Source organism: Oryzias latipes, chromosome 1 (assembly GCF_002234675.1).
Source record: "Oryzias latipes chromosome 1, ASM223467v1".
In the NCBI taxonomy this organism is placed as follows: Eukaryota; Metazoa; Chordata; class Actinopteri; order Beloniformes; family Adrianichthyidae; genus Oryzias; species Oryzias latipes.
The window spans coordinates 14,527,177-14,548,103 of NC_019859.2; the positions used below are offsets into that span (position 1 = coordinate 14,527,177).

The 20,927-nt window shown below is 37.5% G+C and overlaps 2 protein-coding genes across 3 annotated transcripts in view; one reads left to right on the forward strand and one right to left on the reverse strand.

The window, feature by feature from the left end:
• The window catches only part of ctnna2 (catenin alpha 2), a 281,743-nt gene that overhangs the window by 156,088 nt on the left and 104,728 nt on the right, over positions 1 to 20,927 (forward strand). The window lies entirely within an intron of this gene.
• On the reverse strand, positions 1,881 to 5,999 carry lrrtm1 (leucine rich repeat transmembrane neuronal 1). Its single transcript, XM_011493419.3, has one exon. It carries the CDS (start codon positions 4,776 to 4,778, stop codon positions 3,201 to 3,203), a length of 1,578 nt encoding a protein of 525 aa, XP_011491721.2. The 5' UTR covers positions 4,779 to 5,999; the 3' UTR covers positions 1,881 to 3,200.

Sequence of the window (20,927 nt, forward strand, 5' to 3'; positions counted from 1 at the left end):
TCTGAAAGTGGAGAATGTGAAAGACGGATGAATACATTTATTATTGCTTTGGTCATTTTGGTTACCCATCATCCGTATTGATTTTCACAGAGCATCATCAATCAGGGCATTTATAATGGATACTGTCTGAGAGCTCATATCCCTTTCAGGGAATCATCACACCAGGCTTAGGTCAAACAGAGATTTGATCTGTTGTCAGGTAGATGAATTGATGTTTTTCCTCTTCATTCACTGTGTGGCACAAACACACACATCCAGGCACAAGAAGAGGGAGATTGAAGTAAAAGATGAGTAGGGATAGTGAGGAGTGTAAAGTGCTTTATATCAGCCCTTAGGACTTCAAGCTTTTAAAATATTCAGAGTCCTTCTCCATCACCTTTCACCCAGTTCGCTTGTTTAAGAAAAGCCCGAAATGAAATCAATAGTTAGGCCTGTGCTTGCTTCTGTGCCAAGCATCATCTAATATTTATACAAATGAAGCTTCACAACCTCAAATTTGCTCCGCAGCTTCTTGCTGAAGGGGCATAGAGGGACTCATCAGGTGAAATCCAGGACAGAATGTAAAGACATAGAGGTTAAAATAAATCTTCGCCCCCATCATGATGGCTACAGCAATCATTTGCATTTGCATGACATGACATGTTATGATTAACTGCCATGTTAAGGAGGACACCTTTGCTACCATAAATAAGAAATGGATCATAAATCATACATGGCAACTCGAGGCCACTTTAGCTGCCTAAAGCATGCTTCCATATAAATAAAGAGTAAATATGGGTCGTTTTCACTTCTCAACTGTGTGCTGACAGTGCAAGCTCTCCAAGGAGTTAATTAACCTGTTTTAGACTTTCATCTTTCACCCCATCATATATATTTGTTTGATGTTAATGATCAGTGCTGTAGTTAGTTGCAGATAATTATCAGGCTTCTGTCAAAACCCAAATACAGCAAAAAAAGTTGTTTTCTTTCCATTTAAAACCGAATAATAAAATTCAAACTTTTTTCTTCTTCATTATCATTATAATATGTGTTTTAATGAAAATTGTACCTTCACAAATTGCGTATAAGCTGTGGGGAGAGAAGATATGGAGTAGATGTTAGTCACACAACAACAATTAATCTACTCTTTAGTGATCCAAAATGCACTTTAAATGACATCGTTTTTGTAATGAATCTTTATAAAATTCTAATTTTTGGCTGTAACTTATAAAAGCATTTAGTCTTAGAGCCAAGGGAGTGTGCCATATAATTACTGTGAGGAACACCCCCAAGTTGCCAATTTATTTTTTATTTTCTCTTAAGGGCCCTTAAGTCCTCTGCAGAGTTTTTTGGTTGAGTAGGACTTCTAACATATGCAACAAGCCATTTTAATATGGAACACCGCAAACCATTTTCACCATGTCTATAGTTCATGCCACTTGTTGCTGCATATTGTAAAGAAAAATACAACTGTGATTTTTTTGGGGGGGACTTTTTAGATAATTGAAGAAAACATTATGGAATCAATTTTGTAATGATTTGCAGTGAGTGCTTTAAACATTTTTATTCCGGCTGACTTACAAGTTGTAAACATTTTCTTAATTTATCGCAAAAGAACACAAAACACTGCAAAAAAAAAAAAAAAGGTCCTTGTTTTCAGAAAAGATCCTGAAATATCAGAAAATCTCCACTGTTGTAGGAGTTTGCAGAACATGTTGCAGAAGATGTAAAATGCAGCCACAGTATGAGAATATGCACACTAGAGAGCAGTCTGTTCCCTTTTTCTGCAGTCATTACCAATGCCCCACCCCTCCTCTCCCAGAGCATACTGTTTACGTCAAAGGACTCAGGAAACACAGCATCTGTCAGTGCACTAATTTGCACAATGAACAACAGAGGAAGAATAATAGATATATATATTATATACACACACACACCTCTTAATGGCCTCGTATTTAACAAACATTTCACATCACAGGAAAACACAGTGGCGAATAGTGCATGTGCAAATCTTGCTTGAAGCTAGCTGGTGGATAATCTTTTCTGTGGTTCTGATACTACTCAATTTATAGTTTTACCTATGTGTGCATGGTCTACGTGGTCGTTGGTTTCGTGTGCTTGATTCAGGTAAATGAGGCAACACTTTTCTGTGACAGCCAAAGTGTGATAAGAGGCAAAGAAAGACAAAGCTTTAGATCTTTGACAATCCCTTTTCTTAATGTGAATGCTTCACAATGAGTGAGCCAGTAAGGGATAATGTGCCCGTTTAAAACAAATTAATAAATAAATAAACTTGATCCTTTTGAATCAGTTTACAAGAAGGCCATGAGAAAGAAACTACAGTGATGGTGAGTCAACACAATGAATGATAAACCCACAAATGTGACTAAAACTTATCTAGAATTCAAACTGTAAGTTTTACATTGAAGATGAGATGCTGATATCCCTCTGTCTCTTTGATTTTTTTCAATATTTGTCTTCATTTTTTTGTCTTCATATATTTTACTTATTCCTTCATTTGTTTTCTTATTTTAAAACACTGCAGAGTCATTGCTCTCCAGTCCGCAAGCTCTGCAAGACTGCATCAACTGCCATTCACCCTCTGTGACCGGCTTTACACTTATAAAATTAGTTAACTGTGAATAGCAGTTTATTTAAACTTTTTTTGTAGTTTACAAAAGAAATAGGGTATTTTTTTCCCCATTTGTCGTCCACACTTGCACATCTTCTTTTAACATATTTTACAGACTGTCATTTTTACATTTTTCAATTCAACTTAAACATGTTTTCAATATTTTAAATGCTTGTGAAATATTTAATGTACCATAATACAAATATGTTTTTTTTTCTTAATCTTCTTGCCTGTCCACAGTTTGTGTCTCAACGATTTTGAATTGTTCTCAAGTAGAAAGACACGTTAAAGCTCAAATATCCATCCAAGAAAATGTCCTCATGTTCTGTGTATTTTCTCAGAGTATCAGTAACATGACAGTCAGGTGCCCATTATGCCCTGTGATTTTAGAAGAGCAGGAGAAAGCAGAAGCTGTAAATCCACCACAAAATAGTCAGCTAAATAAAGCACATTCCTGCCACATCACAGTGAATAGAAAAAAAAGTGTCAAGAAGATCCTGTTGTCCCATTTTGTCTCTCAATATCCTCTCTATAGAGTATCCAAAGGGGATGTATCCAGGTAATCACAGGGCAACTCAAAAAAGCAATGTCACACCTCACATTCCCGAGAAGGTTGTTGTTGGCAAGTGCAAGACCCGTATTCATTGATGATCACCAGTGCTCCTTCAATGTGATTAGGTTTGTAGTCAACATAGTATTCCGGTGTAGATATCGCAGCCATCTGCTGCATGCTTTGCTTTTGCTTCTGCTTACGCCGCTGATTGCTGAAGCATTGCCTCAGTTGCCTTATTCCAGCTGGAAAGCACTTCCATGCCACATACAACATGAGCACAATGATGAGAAAGGAGAAAATAAGTGCCATGGTGCCAGTCACCACCTTATGGATCTGCATGGTGCTCTCTGGGTCATCAAGGCCCACTGTGACAGTGAATGAACTTGTGACCACCTCACTACCCTCTCCCTCGTAAGGGTTTGGGGTGAATTGGCCCAGAAACACAGAGCTACCCTGGGCCTGATCCCTTGTTGAGGCATACAGGCCTGCTGTGGTTACCTCTACTGGGGAATCCTCACATAGCTGAAAAGCATAGACGGCATCCAACACATCCTCGCCCTGTGCAGTGTCGGGGCTTGAACACAACAGGGAACTGTCACGCTGGCCTCGGAAGGCACTCAGCCAAGATGCCAAGGCACACACATTGCGACTGCATTCCCAGTCATTCCCTGCCAGGGTAATGCTGTCCAGTGAAGACCATGAATCCAGGACGCGCTGGTCCACAGAGGTCAGCCTATTGGAATCGAGCATCAACACCTTGAGGTTGGGGGTGCTCTCAAAAACGTGTGACTCAATGTACTCAATTTCATTGGCTGACAGATCAATCTTCTCCAAAAAATGCCATATCCACTCTAGGGTGTTTACAACAATAGTGGCACGATTGTTGTGCATGTACAGAGTACGTAGAGAGATGAGGCGAGGGAAATGGGCTAGGTTGACTTTGACCAGTTCATTGTGCTCAAGATGCAATTCAGTCAACTTGAAGAGACCAGCAAAGGAATTCCGTGCAAGGCTCTGCAGTTGGTTGTATCCCAAGTCCAGAAACTGCATGCTCCTGCAGTCCTGAAAAATCCGTACTGGCACAAATTTAAGACCATTGTAGCGCAAATGCAAATTTGTGAGCTTTCTAAGGCCATGGAACAGGTCTGGCTCAAGAGCCTGCAGTCTGTTGTAGGAAAGATCCAAGATGCGCAGGTTTGGAAGAGGTCTAAATGTACCATTTGGCAGACTCTCAATCCGGTTACTGCTCAGGTCTAATTCTTTTACCCGTCGTAGCCTGTCAAATGCACCCTCCTCTACAATGTCAATGTTGTTGTGATCCAGATAGAGCCAGGTTAACTGTGACAGACCAGCTAGTTGGCCTTCTCGCAATTCAGTCAAGTTGTTTTCTCTCATCGATAAACCCATGGCACTGCTTAGATTGCGGGGAATTTCCGTGAGGTTGAGCCCCTCGCAATACAGCAGCTTGCTGTCACAACGGCACAGCCTTGGACAAACTCCCTCTACCAAGGGAATGGCTCTTAAAAAAATTCCCAAAGAAAACAATATTAACCCAGGGGGCTTCTTCAGTGGCCACTTTAAGTACAGTCCAATTAGGAGGAAATCCATTAGCATAAATATCCAGGAATGTCGGGGAGAAAATGTCCATTGAACCACTCTGGATATTGTTTTGCTCTATCGGAACATAAATATTACACCATATTTAATTGATTAAACAAGAAGAATTAATTGTCCCCTTCTATTTTTTTGCACATAGGGATATAATTCTGGTTGTCAGTCCATCAGAGTGGGCTATGACAATTGAAAGAATAAAGAGCACGTCTCTTTGCTTACGGTACCAGACAGTGGGAGGAGGACGGAAAATAAAACTGTTGGTCTTACTCAATACGATTCTTACTCACCCCTGTTCAAAAGATCTCCATTAAGCTCATTGCATTGTACCCCAACACTAATTATGTTCAAATCTGAAAAGAAGCCCACTGTGGTACAACCCCCCCCACCACCGCCTTTTTTCCCTTTTCAGTGGACACCAGATCCTTGGCAAGCGTACAATGTCTTAGTTTTCTTCAAGTGAAAGAGCCAGATAGAGAAGGAATCCAAGTAGCTTTCAGCGAGATGATAGGAAGTGCAAGTTCCCCTGTATGCGTGCATGGGCTCTGTCTCTTTAGCTCCTCCGCAGTCCTCTGCTGCAATGATCACAGGGAAGACGAGACAGCCAGAAAGAGAGAGGGAAAAAAAGACCTCGGAAAAGCTTTCTTATTATCGGTCTTGCTCCTCACAGCATAAGTTTGAAGCAAATCTGTTTACATGCATTTCTGTCCATCTCCTGATGAAATCTCTGACTTGTAGGGTTTATATCCATTCAAGCCGTCAGTCGTGCTTTCAGTGATGGATGCAAGAAAAGAAATATTAAAAAAGAGCAAAAAATATTTTCTTGTTGAATATCATTCCTCGTCTTCTCAGTTCCTCATGCCAGTTCAGAGGTGATTTGCATCTCCTGTGGCTTGCAGATTTTCTTCATTCCCTTGCTTGTTTTTTTTCTTTTTTTCCCACCCAGCTGGAAGGGCTGCTGAAGGCTGGTGCTGGTAGACAGGCAGGGCAGTAAATGTGGGAAGCAAAGGAGCGCGCAATCCCTTGCAGCAGACCAGTCCACTGACAGCGCATGCAGAAGCACCTTCTGTTCACTGAGTGTCGTAAGCCACTCACAATTCAGAGAGCTCCCTCTCTCTCCCTCTTGCTCCCTTTCCCTTGATCGCTCGCTCGCTCACTTGTTCACATTGCTCCCTCCTCCCTACCATCCTCTCCCTCCTCATCCTTGCTTTTCTCTGGTTCTGTGTTTTTCTCTGTGCCTCAGATATGTACATATTAAGACAGGATTGGGCTAAAACTTAAAGCTCTAATAAACCCCAGACTTACACAAACCTGCCCCTTCCATGCTCACTGTTTTGATAATTCTGTGAAATTTTAGTTTCCTATATTATCTTTAAAGTATGCAGAATATAAAACAGCATTTTTTTCCCCGTTATTTCTACTAAACCTTAGACAGTTCAAAAAACCTCCAATTATCTTTTGATCTATTTTTATGGATTCCCAGTGGTCCTTTAATTATGATTGTGCAGTTTTTAGACTATATATATATATATATATATATATATATATATATATATATATATATATATATATATATATATATATATATATATATAAACTTCAGAAATTTGAGTTGTTGGCGCTGTGTGACTCTACCTTCATTTCCCATCAACCCTTAGTTTACACTTTTACTCCAACTTGCTTATCGTCCAACAAAACTGGTGAAAAATGTCTGAGCTATCCAGCAGTACAGTTTTGAGCCAGATTCCACCTTGAACAAGGAAAACAAAGACATACATGGATCTATTTGTCAACAAGTAGATGTATCCGAATTGAGCGGAGCAAGGAGCTTGTGGCCTGCCAATCATAGATTTTACATAATAACTACAAGCTTTTTCCATCTGCATTTTTGCATCTCCTCCTCATTTACAACAATGTGGATACAAAAAATACTCAGAAATGCAGTTTTAAATGTCCTCCCTTATTAGAAAGCTGCTAAAAGAAAATGTAAAATACACTAAAAACACATTTTATTGGAGTTGGTCTTTAACGTATTTTGGGGTTTTTATAAAACAATGAACACCTTTTTGTTTTTCCCCCAGTGAATATAATTCAAAAACACTCATCATCACGTATGTCTTTTGAACTACAATTACAAATATTGATCTGAAGCTATTGGTATTCATTGTTCGGCCTTGTCAACATTGAACGCTCGAGTATAATGAGTCAAGACTTGAGTATGACATTCCTCATTTGATATAACTGTCCTGTAGCCAGGCATCCTATGTCATTTTCAATTACAACTAGACTATTCAGTTTGAATACTAATGTAATTGCTTGCCACATAATATTAGCATAAAGATTGGGCAAAAAAGTCTCTGTGTAAGTTTTTCTTTATATTTTTTGCACTTCTCTGTGATCAGTTCAGAGCCTATAATCTCATTTTTTTTCTCTCGCAATATTAATATGTCTTGCACTGAATTTATAGTTGCCCATTGATTTTCTTGTTTGCACACCATTGTTTGTTTGTTTTTTAATTATTTTTTTTAGTAAACTTTTTCTCAATGACATGCTTCAAACGTCAGGTCAAGTTGAAGAAATCTTTCAAATACACTAAAATAGTACCTTAGCTATGTTGAGTTTAGCTATAAAAAAGAGTCACCTTTTCCTAAGTGTTTATATTAGAATGTATTTTTTTTTTGAAAGATGAAATTTTTTCAAGATGAAAATAATGAGCCAAGGTTGTTTTTTTGTATATTTTCTGGAATGAGATTAAAGCTTAACTAGAAACAAATATACAGGTATAAAATAAATATAACAATTCCTTGATAAATAACTGTACTAATCAAAGAAAAGTGAAAAGACAGAGAGAAATAAAAGAGTAGAAAAGAGTCATTTATTCTGTAGTTTTTAAGGTTAATCAAGCCATTTTCAAGTTCAAGCAAGAGCCGAACAAAACCTTGACATTTAACATAGGAGATAATGTCACCCCACCGCTCCATGCATCAGCAGAAAAGGAACAATGTTATTTTCCTTTGGTCATACTAATAGGGGTTCACATGGATACATAACAGCAGATTGGCAAAGGCAAAATGATACCCATCCTCTTTTTTTTCTTCTTCCAAATTGTATTCTGTTTTTTATAATGTTCTTCGTCTTTATACTCTGGTGTTAGGACTTTAGTGCCAACATCCAAATAATAATGTTATTTAAATGATGTTATACTCTTTTTTTTAAAAAATATTTTTATGGGGTGCTTAAGGATGCCTATTTTCTGCGATTACAATCTTAAAAAGATAATTTTATCATAAAATACAATTCTAACTTAGTATTTTGAGTTTCTAAGTTATTCCGCTTTGCTTTATTAACATTAGAGAAAAAACCAGCATGTTCAATACTATGATTCACAGTAAACTTGCCAGGTTTAAGTTGAATCTTCCCTACAGAGAGAGGAACTGAAATAGCATAATTTCTACAAGACGATTTTACATTTAACAAAAAGCAGCACAAATCCGATTTCTTTGGTACCAGGGGCTATTTTGGTTATAGACTGGATATCTTGTATCTAATTGCAATTATGTGAAAGAAAATGGCTTTAGCAGTGCTTTAGTCTGTTATGCCCCCATAGTGCATTTAGCAACTTAACATTGGCTTTAACATCTGTCACTGGGAACTCCTTATGACTCTCTTAGCACTTATTCCTTTTACACAGCATGACTTTTGGCTGTCTGAAACACAGGTAAACAGCTTTTAGAATAATGGGAAAATGATCAATGCAAAAGGTTGATTTCCAACATTATTGCTCAAAAGCTGGTTTATAATGTTGCTTTTTGAACTTCAGGTAAATAAGGCCATATTTTCTTACTTTGTCTTCTTTGTTGTGTCATTTGGGCACATTGGAGGTGTGTGTGTGTGGTGGTGGTGGTGGGGGTTGGTAAAACCTCACAGGGTTTGGGAGAGGCGTTTGAAAAAGTTCACAAGGGCAAGAAAATACGGAAGGGAAAAAAACAGATCTTGACATTTTGAGAATTTAACTCCCTCTGCTTGGCTACGTAAACCATGAAGGGAAAAAAAAACCACACACACTAAGAAGGTACTGAATTCCATCAGCCTGTCCAGTTCAAACTACAACTTTTTGAAGATGAAGTACAAAGAGTTTATGTTTGATGGTTAAGCCATTTTGATGCTGGTATAAGGTGTTGCTTTATCCCAAAGATTAAAACCCACCGATTCTAGAATGAATGAAGCAGAAAGAAAATATTTATCAGACATGAAATATGGGCCTTTGCATACTCTTCAGTGCTTTCATTGGTAAATTTGCTTTTCTGTATTTGAGTTTGTCAAGCTTTCATTAAAAGAGTTTACATCTTGTCAAGTGAGTGTGGCAATTTACAGACAACAGTACTCCTTTTGCTGTTTACCTGCATTCCTGCACTCACCTGCGTCGTCATCCGGCATTATGCTATTACAATGTTTACCATCTTTATTCTATCAACCACCTATAGTGTCTATGGGGAAGTTGTTCTTTTTTTGTCCTCTGACAGATTGTGTTACTTTGCACTTCCCTTGCTGTGCTCCTCTTTCACAACTCCTCAGGCTCAGAAGCTGCAAAATACAGAGGAGAGTAGAGGTGCTTTTTCTGTGTCTTATCTCCCAGGGGAACAGGGTCTGTCCGGTTGTATGCAAAGGGTATTATGCAGACAAGAACATTGTATAGGACAATAGACAAATGAATAAACATTAAACATCTAAGTGCTGAGTGTCTATGTTCAAATAAACAGCAGGACTTTATTATAATCCTAAATAATTTCTGCCGCACAGGCAACATGTTGCACAACTTCTGTAGAAAATCATGCGATGGTGAGAATTGTGGGATTGATAGTTATTTCAAGATCAGGAGCCGGTTTAGCTTGTGCTGGTTTGCGGCGCCTTCCGTCCATGAAACCAGGGTTCAACTCCGGGCTGCTCCCTGTTCCCTTCTCTACTTCTGTGCCGGTCCCAAGCCCGGTTGCTTTGAGAGGGTTGCGTCAGAAGGGGCATCCGGCGTAAAACATTGCCAAGTTTACCATGCGACTCATTCACTGTGGCGACCCCTGATGGGAAAAGCCGAAAGAGAAACAACATAAGCATAGTAATAGTAGACACACTGGCTATCATTCCCCCATCTGGGTTAAACTAGATGAACTTCACTGTATTTCAAGAATTTGGATGTTGAAGTAGTAAAATAAATAAATATATACAAATACAAAAAAAAGTTTTACATAGTTTTACGGAATTGCTAGCAACACTGACTACTAATCCCTTCCTGAATGTATTTTTAAAAAGTCTTTTCCTGCTTTCCTTTCTTATTGTATTGCAGTTTTCTACATGTATATAAAATAATGACCTTCAGATGATCTTGACGGATTGAAACTGAAATCACTTCAGTCTCAGCTGTGCTATATTCCCTCTTAGCTGTAATGGATGAGTGTGCCATCAGCTAATGACATGGTGCACTGTAATGACTTGACGCAGCCAACAGGAGACGAGAGCATGCAGAAAACCATCCGTTTCAGACTAAGAGCTTTGACTCTTCTAAAAAGTTGAGGTCAGCCTATAAGTGAATCTGTGCACCCGTGAAACACTCAGGCTACAACAACACTAACAACAAATAGCCCACATACACCTAATAGGCACTCATTGTACTCGTAAAATATTCAGTTCCAAAGCATATATCTTTAATTTTCTCTAAACAATGTCATATATTTTCAGAAAAGTGACAGATTGTAAGAGTTTAAGAGTTAAACCACTGTTTTAGAGGTTTAAACTTTTTGATATATTGTTTGAACATTGTTGACCAAGAGTTGTGTTTTATGGGATTGGTGAGTGTAGTTTAAAAAAAATTCAAACAGCTATTTTACCCAATGGATGTATGTTGTCTAAACCTTGTCAAAAAATGAAGTGTGTTCTCTAGAAATTAGAATTAAATAAGGATCAGCATACAGTCATTTAGTGATCAAACTATTTTTTTTTAGTAGTACACTTTTTTTTCTAAATATAACTGCCCGTCTAAGCAGCTAATTTTTGACCACCTGCTTGCATTCACTAAAGATTTGACTGTATTAGTGTTCTTTTCATTCGGATCTCTTAAATCAAACTTAAATGTAGTTTGCCTTTAATCTTAGAAACCAATGTTTTATTTTATATACAGTATATATATATATATATATATATATATATATATATATATATATATATATATATATCTTTTATAAATGGGGTTGGGACGATCAGTTGTGTTTTGCAGTAGTCAGGTGGATACACAGCTGATAGTCCTACTGAATAGACTTAGAATTTTATTATTGCAAGAAAAAAAGCAGCTAAATACAGAAAAACGAGTAGCCATCATCACTTTAAGAAATGAAGGTCAGTCAGTTTGAAAAATTGGGAAAACTTTGAAAGTGTCCCCAAGTGCAGTCACAAAAATCACCAAGCGCTACAAAGAAACTGGCTCACAAGCGGACCACAGCGGAGATTTTTGGTTCCAACCACCGTGTATATATATATATATGTGTATATATATATGTATATATATGTGTATGTATATATATATGTATATATTTTTTTTTTTTTTTTTTTTTTTTTTTTTTTTTTTTTTTTTTTTTTTTTTTTTTTTTTTTTTATATATATGTGTGTATATATATATATATATATATTAAAATATAAATCTATATAATATTTTTTTATTTATTTTTATTTTACATAATATTTATATTACTAAATATGTATATATATACAAATTCGCAGTTCAATTCATTTAAAAAATAATTAACAAACAGGTTGTGAGTCATTTGTTTGCTGTAGGATTATGCTGGATAGACATCTGGAAATCAATTGTAGGAGGAACTCCAAAATGCTGACTAATACTTTTTAAATTCTTTAACAACCCGCCTAGGTAAAAAAAATCAATGAAATACATGGATTTTTTCTATTGCTTAGTGCCTTGGGTAAGTAATACACCCAATTAATCTTTTTAAAAGCATGCTTTCATAATGTGCTTGACCATTTGGCCAGTTGAAGGGTTAAGAAGCAAAGTCCCTTATCGTGAACACGGCTACAAAACAATAGCAGAAAATCCAATTTTATGTCTCGTAGCCCCATTTTTACTCTGTTCATTGTTTCTAATACAGCTTCCAAGTCAAATGATAGTGATCAAGTTAATTGATGCAGTATTTGCTCATACATTTAAAATCCCCCTTCGATAAAATCATTCTGACATGTACGTGTGGCATTTTTATTATAAAAAACTGTCCATCTACTTATAAATTGCTGTCAATCAAACTGTCACAAACATGCTCGGTTTGAATGAATGAGCCATTGTGATATCACAACGGCCCAGGAGCGCATTCACATTGCACAAGCTCCCTGATCTGTCCCCTCCAGCGTGCACAAGTTCAGGTGCAGTAGAAGAGAAGATGGCACATTGCTGCATTCCCCGCACCCATTTAAAGTGCCTCAAAAAACTGGGTTTTGTTGTTGGCCACACATATTTAAAATTGAAATAGTCCCAAATGTCTTCTCCGCTTTTGTGTTCTTTCTCTCACCGAGTTTGAAGGCTTGCTTCCCCGCATTAACCAGAAAGGGGTAAAAATAAAAACAAGAATCAGGGGACCTTTTTTTATTATTGTTATTAAGAAAAATATCATAAAGGGATGGAACTAGACAGAGATCCGCTGGGGGATGGGGCGCCATCCCCCAGCGGATCTCTGTCTAGTTGCCAGCTCGCCTCTTTTGAGGACTGGCATAGTGATGGCCATCACTCCAGCTCCATCGGTCTGCAATAGAGTGTCAAAGTTCTTTCTCGTGTGTAGTTTTATTAAACAGGAGGGTCTGGTTACAAACACTCATTTTGTCATTCCACACATTGTTCAAAAAGTGTCAATTTGGAACCAAAAATATGTCACTTTTCACCATTTCTTTATGGCTAAAGAGACAGATTGTCAGTCGCTGTAAAACAGCTTAAGTAGATCCAGAATGCTGCTGCTCGAGTCCTGACCAGAACCAGGAAGTATGATCACATTAGTCCTGTGCTCAGGTCTTTGCACTGGCTCCCTGTACCTCAAAGAATAGACTTCAAAGCAGCTTTGCTTGTGTACAAGTCTCTCCATGGCCGAGCACCAAAGTACATCTCTGACATGTTAGTGCCATATGAACCATCTCGTACTCTGAGGACCACAGGGGCCGGCCTCCTGTTGATGCCCAGAGTCAGAACTAAACAAGGGGAATCAGCGTTTCAATATTCTGCAGCTAAAATCTGGAACAGCCTCCCTGAAGGCGTAAGACAGGCCTCTTCTGTGTTCATGTTCAAATCTAGACTTAAAACATTTCTGTTTAGCCGTGTATATGACTGAAAGGTCCTATCTGCACTTTTCTTTCCTTTCCTTCCTTTATTTTTAAATCAATTTTCATTTTTTTTCTTTTCTTTTAAAGTAAATTTTACGTTGATTATTTCTATGATGTATTGTGATTTTAATGCATTTTTCTGTTTTGTGAAGCACCTTGAATTACTTTGTGTACGAATTGTGCTATACATGTAAACGTGCCTTGCCTTGCCCTTGTGCCCCCCCCCCCCCCCCGTCAAGCTCTTTACTCATGCGGGGGGAGCAAGGCGGAATCAAGGGCAGGGCTACCCACCTCAGCACCAATGACCATACCCATGTAGAGGAGATTTTGGGAACAGAGGCTTCAGCTGAACATGAAATGTGGCTTTTTAAGACATTTGGGTTGAGATTTTGGGTCAAAAACTTCATAATCATAATAAAAACACCACTTGGAGCGTTTTTATAAAAAGAAAAATTCTCATAGGGGACTTTAAGGGAGCAGGGTGGTTATGCAGAAGATGGAAAGGATCCATCCAATGCCATCACAAAGTTTCAACAATGGTTTGTTGTAAGAGAAGCTGGTAAGGAGCAGGAGTATGAACACTTGTGCTGCAGATATTCTAACAAATTATGACGAAAAATCTCCTAACGTGGTTTGCTAAGTAAAATGTCTGTTTTAGATTTTAGTGCATTTAACATAAACTAGAACGCCCAGGATTTTTCACTCCCCTGCAGCGTCCAGAGCACAGCCAAATGGCTGGGTGGCTCAAAATGACTAATTCAACAGCCTAGAATTAGCCACCTTTCATTTGTAAATGCAGCAACTACTACAACTACCTGATCATCTGGATGAAGACATTACAATGTCCTAGCTAACCACATTCTTTGCTCAGATCAGGGTGGGGATTTTTTCTGCTTCAAAAGAGCCTCCAAGTTCTGACAAACTTTGACTCCCAGTGTGTCAATTGAAAAACCAAGATGCCTAAATTTTACTACACGGAGCAGACATTGAAAATTAAACTGGAGCAAGTCAACCCATTTGACTCTGAGGGAAAAGAGATATTCCTTCAGCAGGACTCAGACTGATATTTCTTCTGATAAGATTTCATAAACATCTTGTTCTCATTTGCTGAATTTAGCAGTTGTCTATCCATTCATTTTCTGTGCCTGCTCATCCTGGTCAGGATCATAGGGGTCTGCTGGAGCACATCCCAGCTAGTCACAGGCAACTGGGGAGGGGTACACCCTGGATGGGTCACCAGTCCATTGCAGGGCCACATAGATAAATAACCAGGCACACTCACATACACACCTAGGAGAAATTTAGAGTCATTTATTTAACCGCATGTTTCTTGGACTTGGGGGGCAAAAGAGGTCTATTTGACATGTTTTGGAATTTATAGTTTCAACTAGAATTCAACTAAAAACAATAAATTTACAACAAACAGGTGCAACAACGTAGCTTTACATTGCTGAAGGTTTTCATTGTTCAGATCTCAGTAATCAGATCACAGATGAGGAGATTTCACTGCCATCAGAAAAGAGAGGACGACAGAGAGGAGACACACTGTGCCAACAGAAAAGGCAAAAGATGGCACAATGTGGCATGAAGAAAAGCTTGGGAGGCCTCTCCATCACAGCCCAATTGAATGTTACACTGCTGAGGAAGAGCCAACTGCTTTGGTCAGAAGTACGGTGTCGATTCGCTTACTGAGTTTCCTGTGTTTCCTCACTCTGGACATGCTTCAGACTATTCGGGACTGTACTGTTCAGCATGGACGTCAGACAGAAGACAACAGCTGGTTCATGGCCCTCCCTGAACTATTGGGGTTCATTGCCATCCTCCTTGTGAGGGGGGGGGATAAAGGATAAAATAAAACTTCCATCCATGCAAAACGCAAGATGGTCAGTGAAAATGGGAAATCCACTGATCTCCAAAATTATGGTCAGAAACAACTTCAAAGACATCATGCAGCATTTACAACGAGTTGCGATGGACAGGTTTCCTACAATCTCCAATGTTTGGGGGGTCTTTCAACCAGAATCAGTAAAAAACCTTGCACAGGTACATGCGGGAACTGAGAAGGCGAAAAAGGAATACAGTGTTTGGTGACAAGCTCCCATACCTGGCAAAGGGAAAAGGCCAATGTGCCAGGTGAATGGTCAGTACAAGAACAATAATGCCAGAGTGCGCTTTGTTGATTGCCACAAGTATACCTGTGGCAAATGCAGAAAGGAGATTGTGGGGCAGTACCAAGTATTTGCAGACAAGTAGTGGGTTGAAGATATCACTTTGACCACAGGATTTCTTTGCTTGAAAATGTCAGTATTATGTCTGTAAAGAAGTGTCTCTTGTGCATGAACGATATATCTCAGCCAAAAAAGAAAAACCAAACTGTGGTGACCTCTTACTAGAAGTGACAGAGGTGAGGGGAGATAGCCACTTGGCTTGTCCTTTTTGCATGACAAAAGAAAGGCCTAATGGTGGTGCTGTTCATGTGCAAACTATGTTGAAGGCTGCTCTTTGGGCATGTAAATTTTAACTAATCCAGCCACTTGGCTGTCCCTTGGACATTGTAGGTAGAAAAGCCAAATGGCTGCCTACGGGCGTTCTAGTGTTAACATAAACTAAAAAGAAGACAAAAAAGAAAAACTTGCTTAAGTTCATGATTAATACAACCCAGCATCAATTTATTTTATTACTTTATTTTTGCACACCTTGAGTTTTAATCATATTTCTACTTTTGGATTTAGCATTTTCCACACTAGTGGTATATGCTGTATTTAATTAATAAACACTCAATAGTTTTCAGGTATAAACAGGTTTGGTTGATACTGGGGTTTCTGGTTTGATGAAAAATATCTCAAGATCTAAAATGTTCATTCAAATAAGAGCCATGTTAATCATTTAGACAATGAGTTATTTAGTGTAACTTTTATAAATGATGTAACTATATTATATGTAAACTTTGAAAAATTTGAGAAGAAGTTGGTTATTATTTTGAGCTGGCTTGTCCTTTGGAGTGGATTCAGCCGATGAACTACATCTATCCCGTGTATTTGGGGTGTTTGAAGAGAGTTGGCATTCATTTAATTCAGAGCAGCTTCCAGCTATGGTCAAAGCAAAGTTTTCTCTGTTGGGAAAGAGGCACGAAGCTCTTTTTAACTTTTTAAGCACAATTATAGTTGTGGTTTAAAGAAGTTGTTGAATATTTGCCCACATTTTACAGGTTGCCATGTGTTGTTGATTTTTTTTTACACATTTTTTTAAATCCAAGTTCCTCTTTTTTTTTTTTTTTTATTATTTTTCTTCTCTCTCTCCATACCAATTTGTACTTTGCGTTCTGCCATTAACTTCTTTGCTCCGCATCAAACTAATCCTGATTTTTTTTCTCTATCAGCTGTCAAATGACTCAAAAATTCCATTGAGAACCACAATACCCATTTTCATAATGCAGTTCTCTGGAGCCACATACCCCTCACATTTTATGGGCCTGATGAATCTGGCTTATTGCGTTATCCAATACCAAGCAAGCCAATGCATGCATCCTTCATGCATCCACAAACAGTCTCTCATGTTGGGATGAAGCAGAGCAGAACGCAGTAAACAGAGAACGTCTCTGACGCAAACGTCTGAAACACTTGTAGATTTATTCTTAAAATAAAATGCCCTGTTTTTTGTGCTCCTGCTGCAACATCTGGAAAGAACACATGTACATTTACTTTACAGGTGGTAAATTAAAGAGTAATAGAAAAAGTTTGTGGAATTTAGATTCAAACCAAACATTTCTTCCTTGACTCTGAATAATATGGTTATTTGTTAAAGATGCACTGAATACAGAGAATTGTGTTTATGTTTTTTTTTTTTTGTCTAAATAGGGAGGAGAGGGGTAACACAATTAGCTGTACAAAGATATTCCCTTATAAAGTCTTAGCTGTCATTTTAATGGATCATGTATAAAAGAAGATGTTTTAGGATTGAATGATGGGTGAACAGAAAAAACATGTATTTGCTGTTTTGCAAAAATTGGATAATTCTTTGACATTTTTAAGTCAGGTTGTGATTATATTTGCAAGTCTCTTTACTTTTCTGCATAAGCTGCTGATAAAACATTCGAATAATCAAATGTAACATAGTTTTGTGATTTATCTTTTATGTACGGTTTGATAATTTAGATGAAAAAAAACAAAACATCATTGAATAAGCTGTTAAGTGGTATTAAACAGGAAAGACCTGACAACCAGTAGGATAATCAATTATTAAGTTTCCTCTGTGATGCTCCAAAAAGAAAAAAACAAAACAAAACAAACATAGCTCCATCTCTTATTTAAGACAGCCATTTCTAACGCAGCTTCCTTTTTACCGAAGGGAGTGATTGTTCGGTCAATGCCTGTGTCTGAGCGGCAGTGACAGCTCTCCCGTCATCCCCGCAGCTCTCACACGCAGACACCAGGCTTTAGTGGCAGCTGCAGAGAAAATCAAATCCTAAAAAGTGTGGTCACACTTCACCAAAGCCAATGCTGACGATGCTCACAGCCACAGGTGACACCATTATTTTATCTGCAAGGACAGAAACACCAGCAATCAGAGGAATGCATCAGGGGAGAGTGCATACCATCGTAGAGGACAAACTGTTATTTTTTTTTCTACTGCCAGCAATTCACAGTAGTCCTTTTGCAGATAAGAACCAGACAGAGTTTACAAAGTTAAAACAAACGTGGGTCAATAATTGATAGTTTCAGAAGTCATCTGATTGTTTACCTCAGGGTGCATTCATAAATTGTGTCGGAAGTGGTCCGAGCACCATCTGAACTGTTGTTTGATGGATTTCATAGCAGGACTTATTGACTTGATGGCTCAGTCTAATTTCTGTCTTGGTTTATTTTCAATCTTTTTTTTAGACTAATGTTTATATTGGCGCCGTTCAGAGAATCAGACGCTCAAAGCTGTTTTGTCTTCATTAAAACTATTTATGGCTTACGGTGAAAGTACAATTTATAACGACCATGTTTCTTTTTTTTCCTCAGCTTTTTCTCTGTAGTTTGATTCTCCAAAATGTTCTTTAAAAAAGTTGTTTTTTTTTCTTTGAAAATGAGCAAAAAAGTGTTTGCTGTAAATTATTTTACAGTAACTTACAGGATTCTACAGTTGATTCTTTTCGTATTGTACGATTCCTCACAGCTTTTTGAAATTCTATTATTATGTATGTTGACCGACCATAAAGATGATAGGAACTTTCACCTTGGTCATACCAGCAGGTACACAGAATTATGGTTATCTGTGTTCCACACAGCGCACGACTCCAGGCACCATCAAGTTCAGGAGGCCCAACCAATGGCAGACATCAATGTCTTGTCTGTGAACAAGTTCCACTAAATTAGAACAGCACTGGACATCAACCACATTTTTTATTTAACTCGCATAATTCATTCTGCTATTTCCAGAAAAAAGACACATGACTGAAACTTTTCCAGAATGATTTTGAGCAGTTGATTTTTAAATTAAGTTATGCACTCCCTTATTTTCCCATAATGCTCAGTTGTTTACGGGAAGTTCTTTAATATCACATGATATATGGTGTTGCATTTTACAGCATGAAACAGTACAACATAAAACAGCAAAATACTCTCAGATTTTCTCCCAATTGATATTGCAGTCCACAGTATGATACTTTGCAAAAGGAAAACAGTAGAATTCTGTTGATAGTGTAAATGTTTTGCTATATTTTACATCAAAAGGTTTACAGTCAAGGGTAAAGAACCATTGTGTTAATATTTGTGGCAAAATTGAACATTATGTTCCTCAAGATGGATTCTGTGAAATTGTGGATAATAAGACTGATGCCAAAATCTTCCCTGCTGCTCATCTATTGTCAGCTTCACAGGTGATGATGTACACTGACGCTCTGCTTCCCCTTTACTGATGACTGACCTTGATGGTAATTGCTTGCATGATATATGAACAACAAGATGACGCCAAAATTCATTATCAACGCTGCCGGGGGTGGTTGAAGTTTCCAAAAAACAGGCCCTACCCAAGCACAAGTCCATCACACTGAAATGCAACTTTACATCAACATCACCACTCTACCCCCACCTACTCTATTACCTTACCACACCAAAGCAAATATATACTGTACATGCAGTCAAGGCGGATTAATGCAAAGCACATACTTTGCTGTATATTATCAAGCTAATGATTGTATTGTGTCAAGAATCTGAACCATGTTCTTTTATTGAGGATTTCAAAAATTGATCTTTAAAATTTAAACATAAAACAATCCCATATCATTCATTCCATATTTTCTAACCTGCGTTTACCCTTTTGGGGTCAAATCTGGAAATTTAGAGTAGAAATAATTAAATAAAATGCCGTAAAATTACTAAATATGAGTTTGTTTATACAATTCTAGATTTATTTAACCTTGATACTTTTGCTTTTATTCCTTTATCTCTTATTACCTAGAGATTACTCAGTGAAGAGTAAAATACCAACACCTAACACTTTTTTTTAAAAAATACTTTCCTTTATTAAATTGAAATTCCTTATGTAATGTTGATCTTTTTTTTTTCATTTTCCCATGTTTGTAGAATAAGCTTATGATAAATAACACATTTAAATATTCCATTTTTAATTATCATTATCCAATTCTAAATTCTTCATTTTTTGACAACTTTATTTCTTTCCTTTATTTATTTATTTATTTATTATTATTATTATTATTATTATTATTATTATTATTATTGTTATTTATTTTTACAAACATTTTGTCCTAATTTGTTGAAACTTTTTTTTTTTTTTTACACTTGATGGACTTTAAAACATCACTGCATTTTGCCAAGCAAAACTAATTGTTAAAGGGATTACTTGAAAGTTGAGCCACCTGCAAATTTGTGAACTCATAATGTTGCATGCAAAATGCACACTCATTGATAGCGCAACTACTTCCACAAGAAAGCCAAGCATAGCTTCTGACAGCTCCCTTTTCCCTTCACAAATGGCTTTGATAAGTCTTCTCAGCCATCTTTCTTGGGAGGCCTAGCGGAAAATCCTTTTTTCTACCAGCTGGCATTTATTCCTCGCAGATTGTCAAACTAGCAAATATTCTGTAAACAGAATCCGTTGCCCCAGGTGTGGTGTTTTCCCAAGCAAAAGCTGCTCAAACAGATCAAAAATGTCATATGAATTGTCTCAGCATGATCCAAATGTGTCGCACTGATCACAGCGAAGAAGCGTGTCACACAATAACAAACACCTGTCTTTGGCAATGCTGTTTTCATCAAAATTGCAATTGGACCAGTGAAATTAGTTAAAACGCTGTTAGCTAACGCATAAAGCAACCGGGTTAAGTTAGGTTAACATTTTAAACACTTGATAAAATTATACTGACAGCAACTCTGCAACAAAACACTGTAATCAAGCACTCAAACCTATAAGGGTCCTTGTCTTTGTGGTGCTGTGTCTAAGGTTTTGTTGGTGTATGTATGTGCATGCTACATGTGGAGTGTTAAATCAATGCAATAAGTCGCTTGGTTAAATTTTAACACTCCATTGTGCGCACTAATAAAACATTTGTGTTGCATTAAAAGTAGAAACTATATGTTCTAAATATTTGAAGCCTAAAAAAAATGTTGATAAATTCCAGGTCATTCTGGTTTTTGGACTTCAGTTTTTACAGTATCAGGTATGGCTCATATGTTAAACTATACGACACAGAAAGGTGGGGCCAGGCTGTGTATTTAAAATAATAAACTCTAAATAATGATTCTGTTTTTAACTATAGATAAAAAAAATGGTGCTTGGAGCACACTG

Coding starts and splice junctions, on each gene's coding strand:
- lrrtm1 (XM_011493419.3), bottom strand. CDS start 4,778: ATGCTAATGGATTTCCTCCTAATTGGACTGTACTTAAAGTGGCCACTG.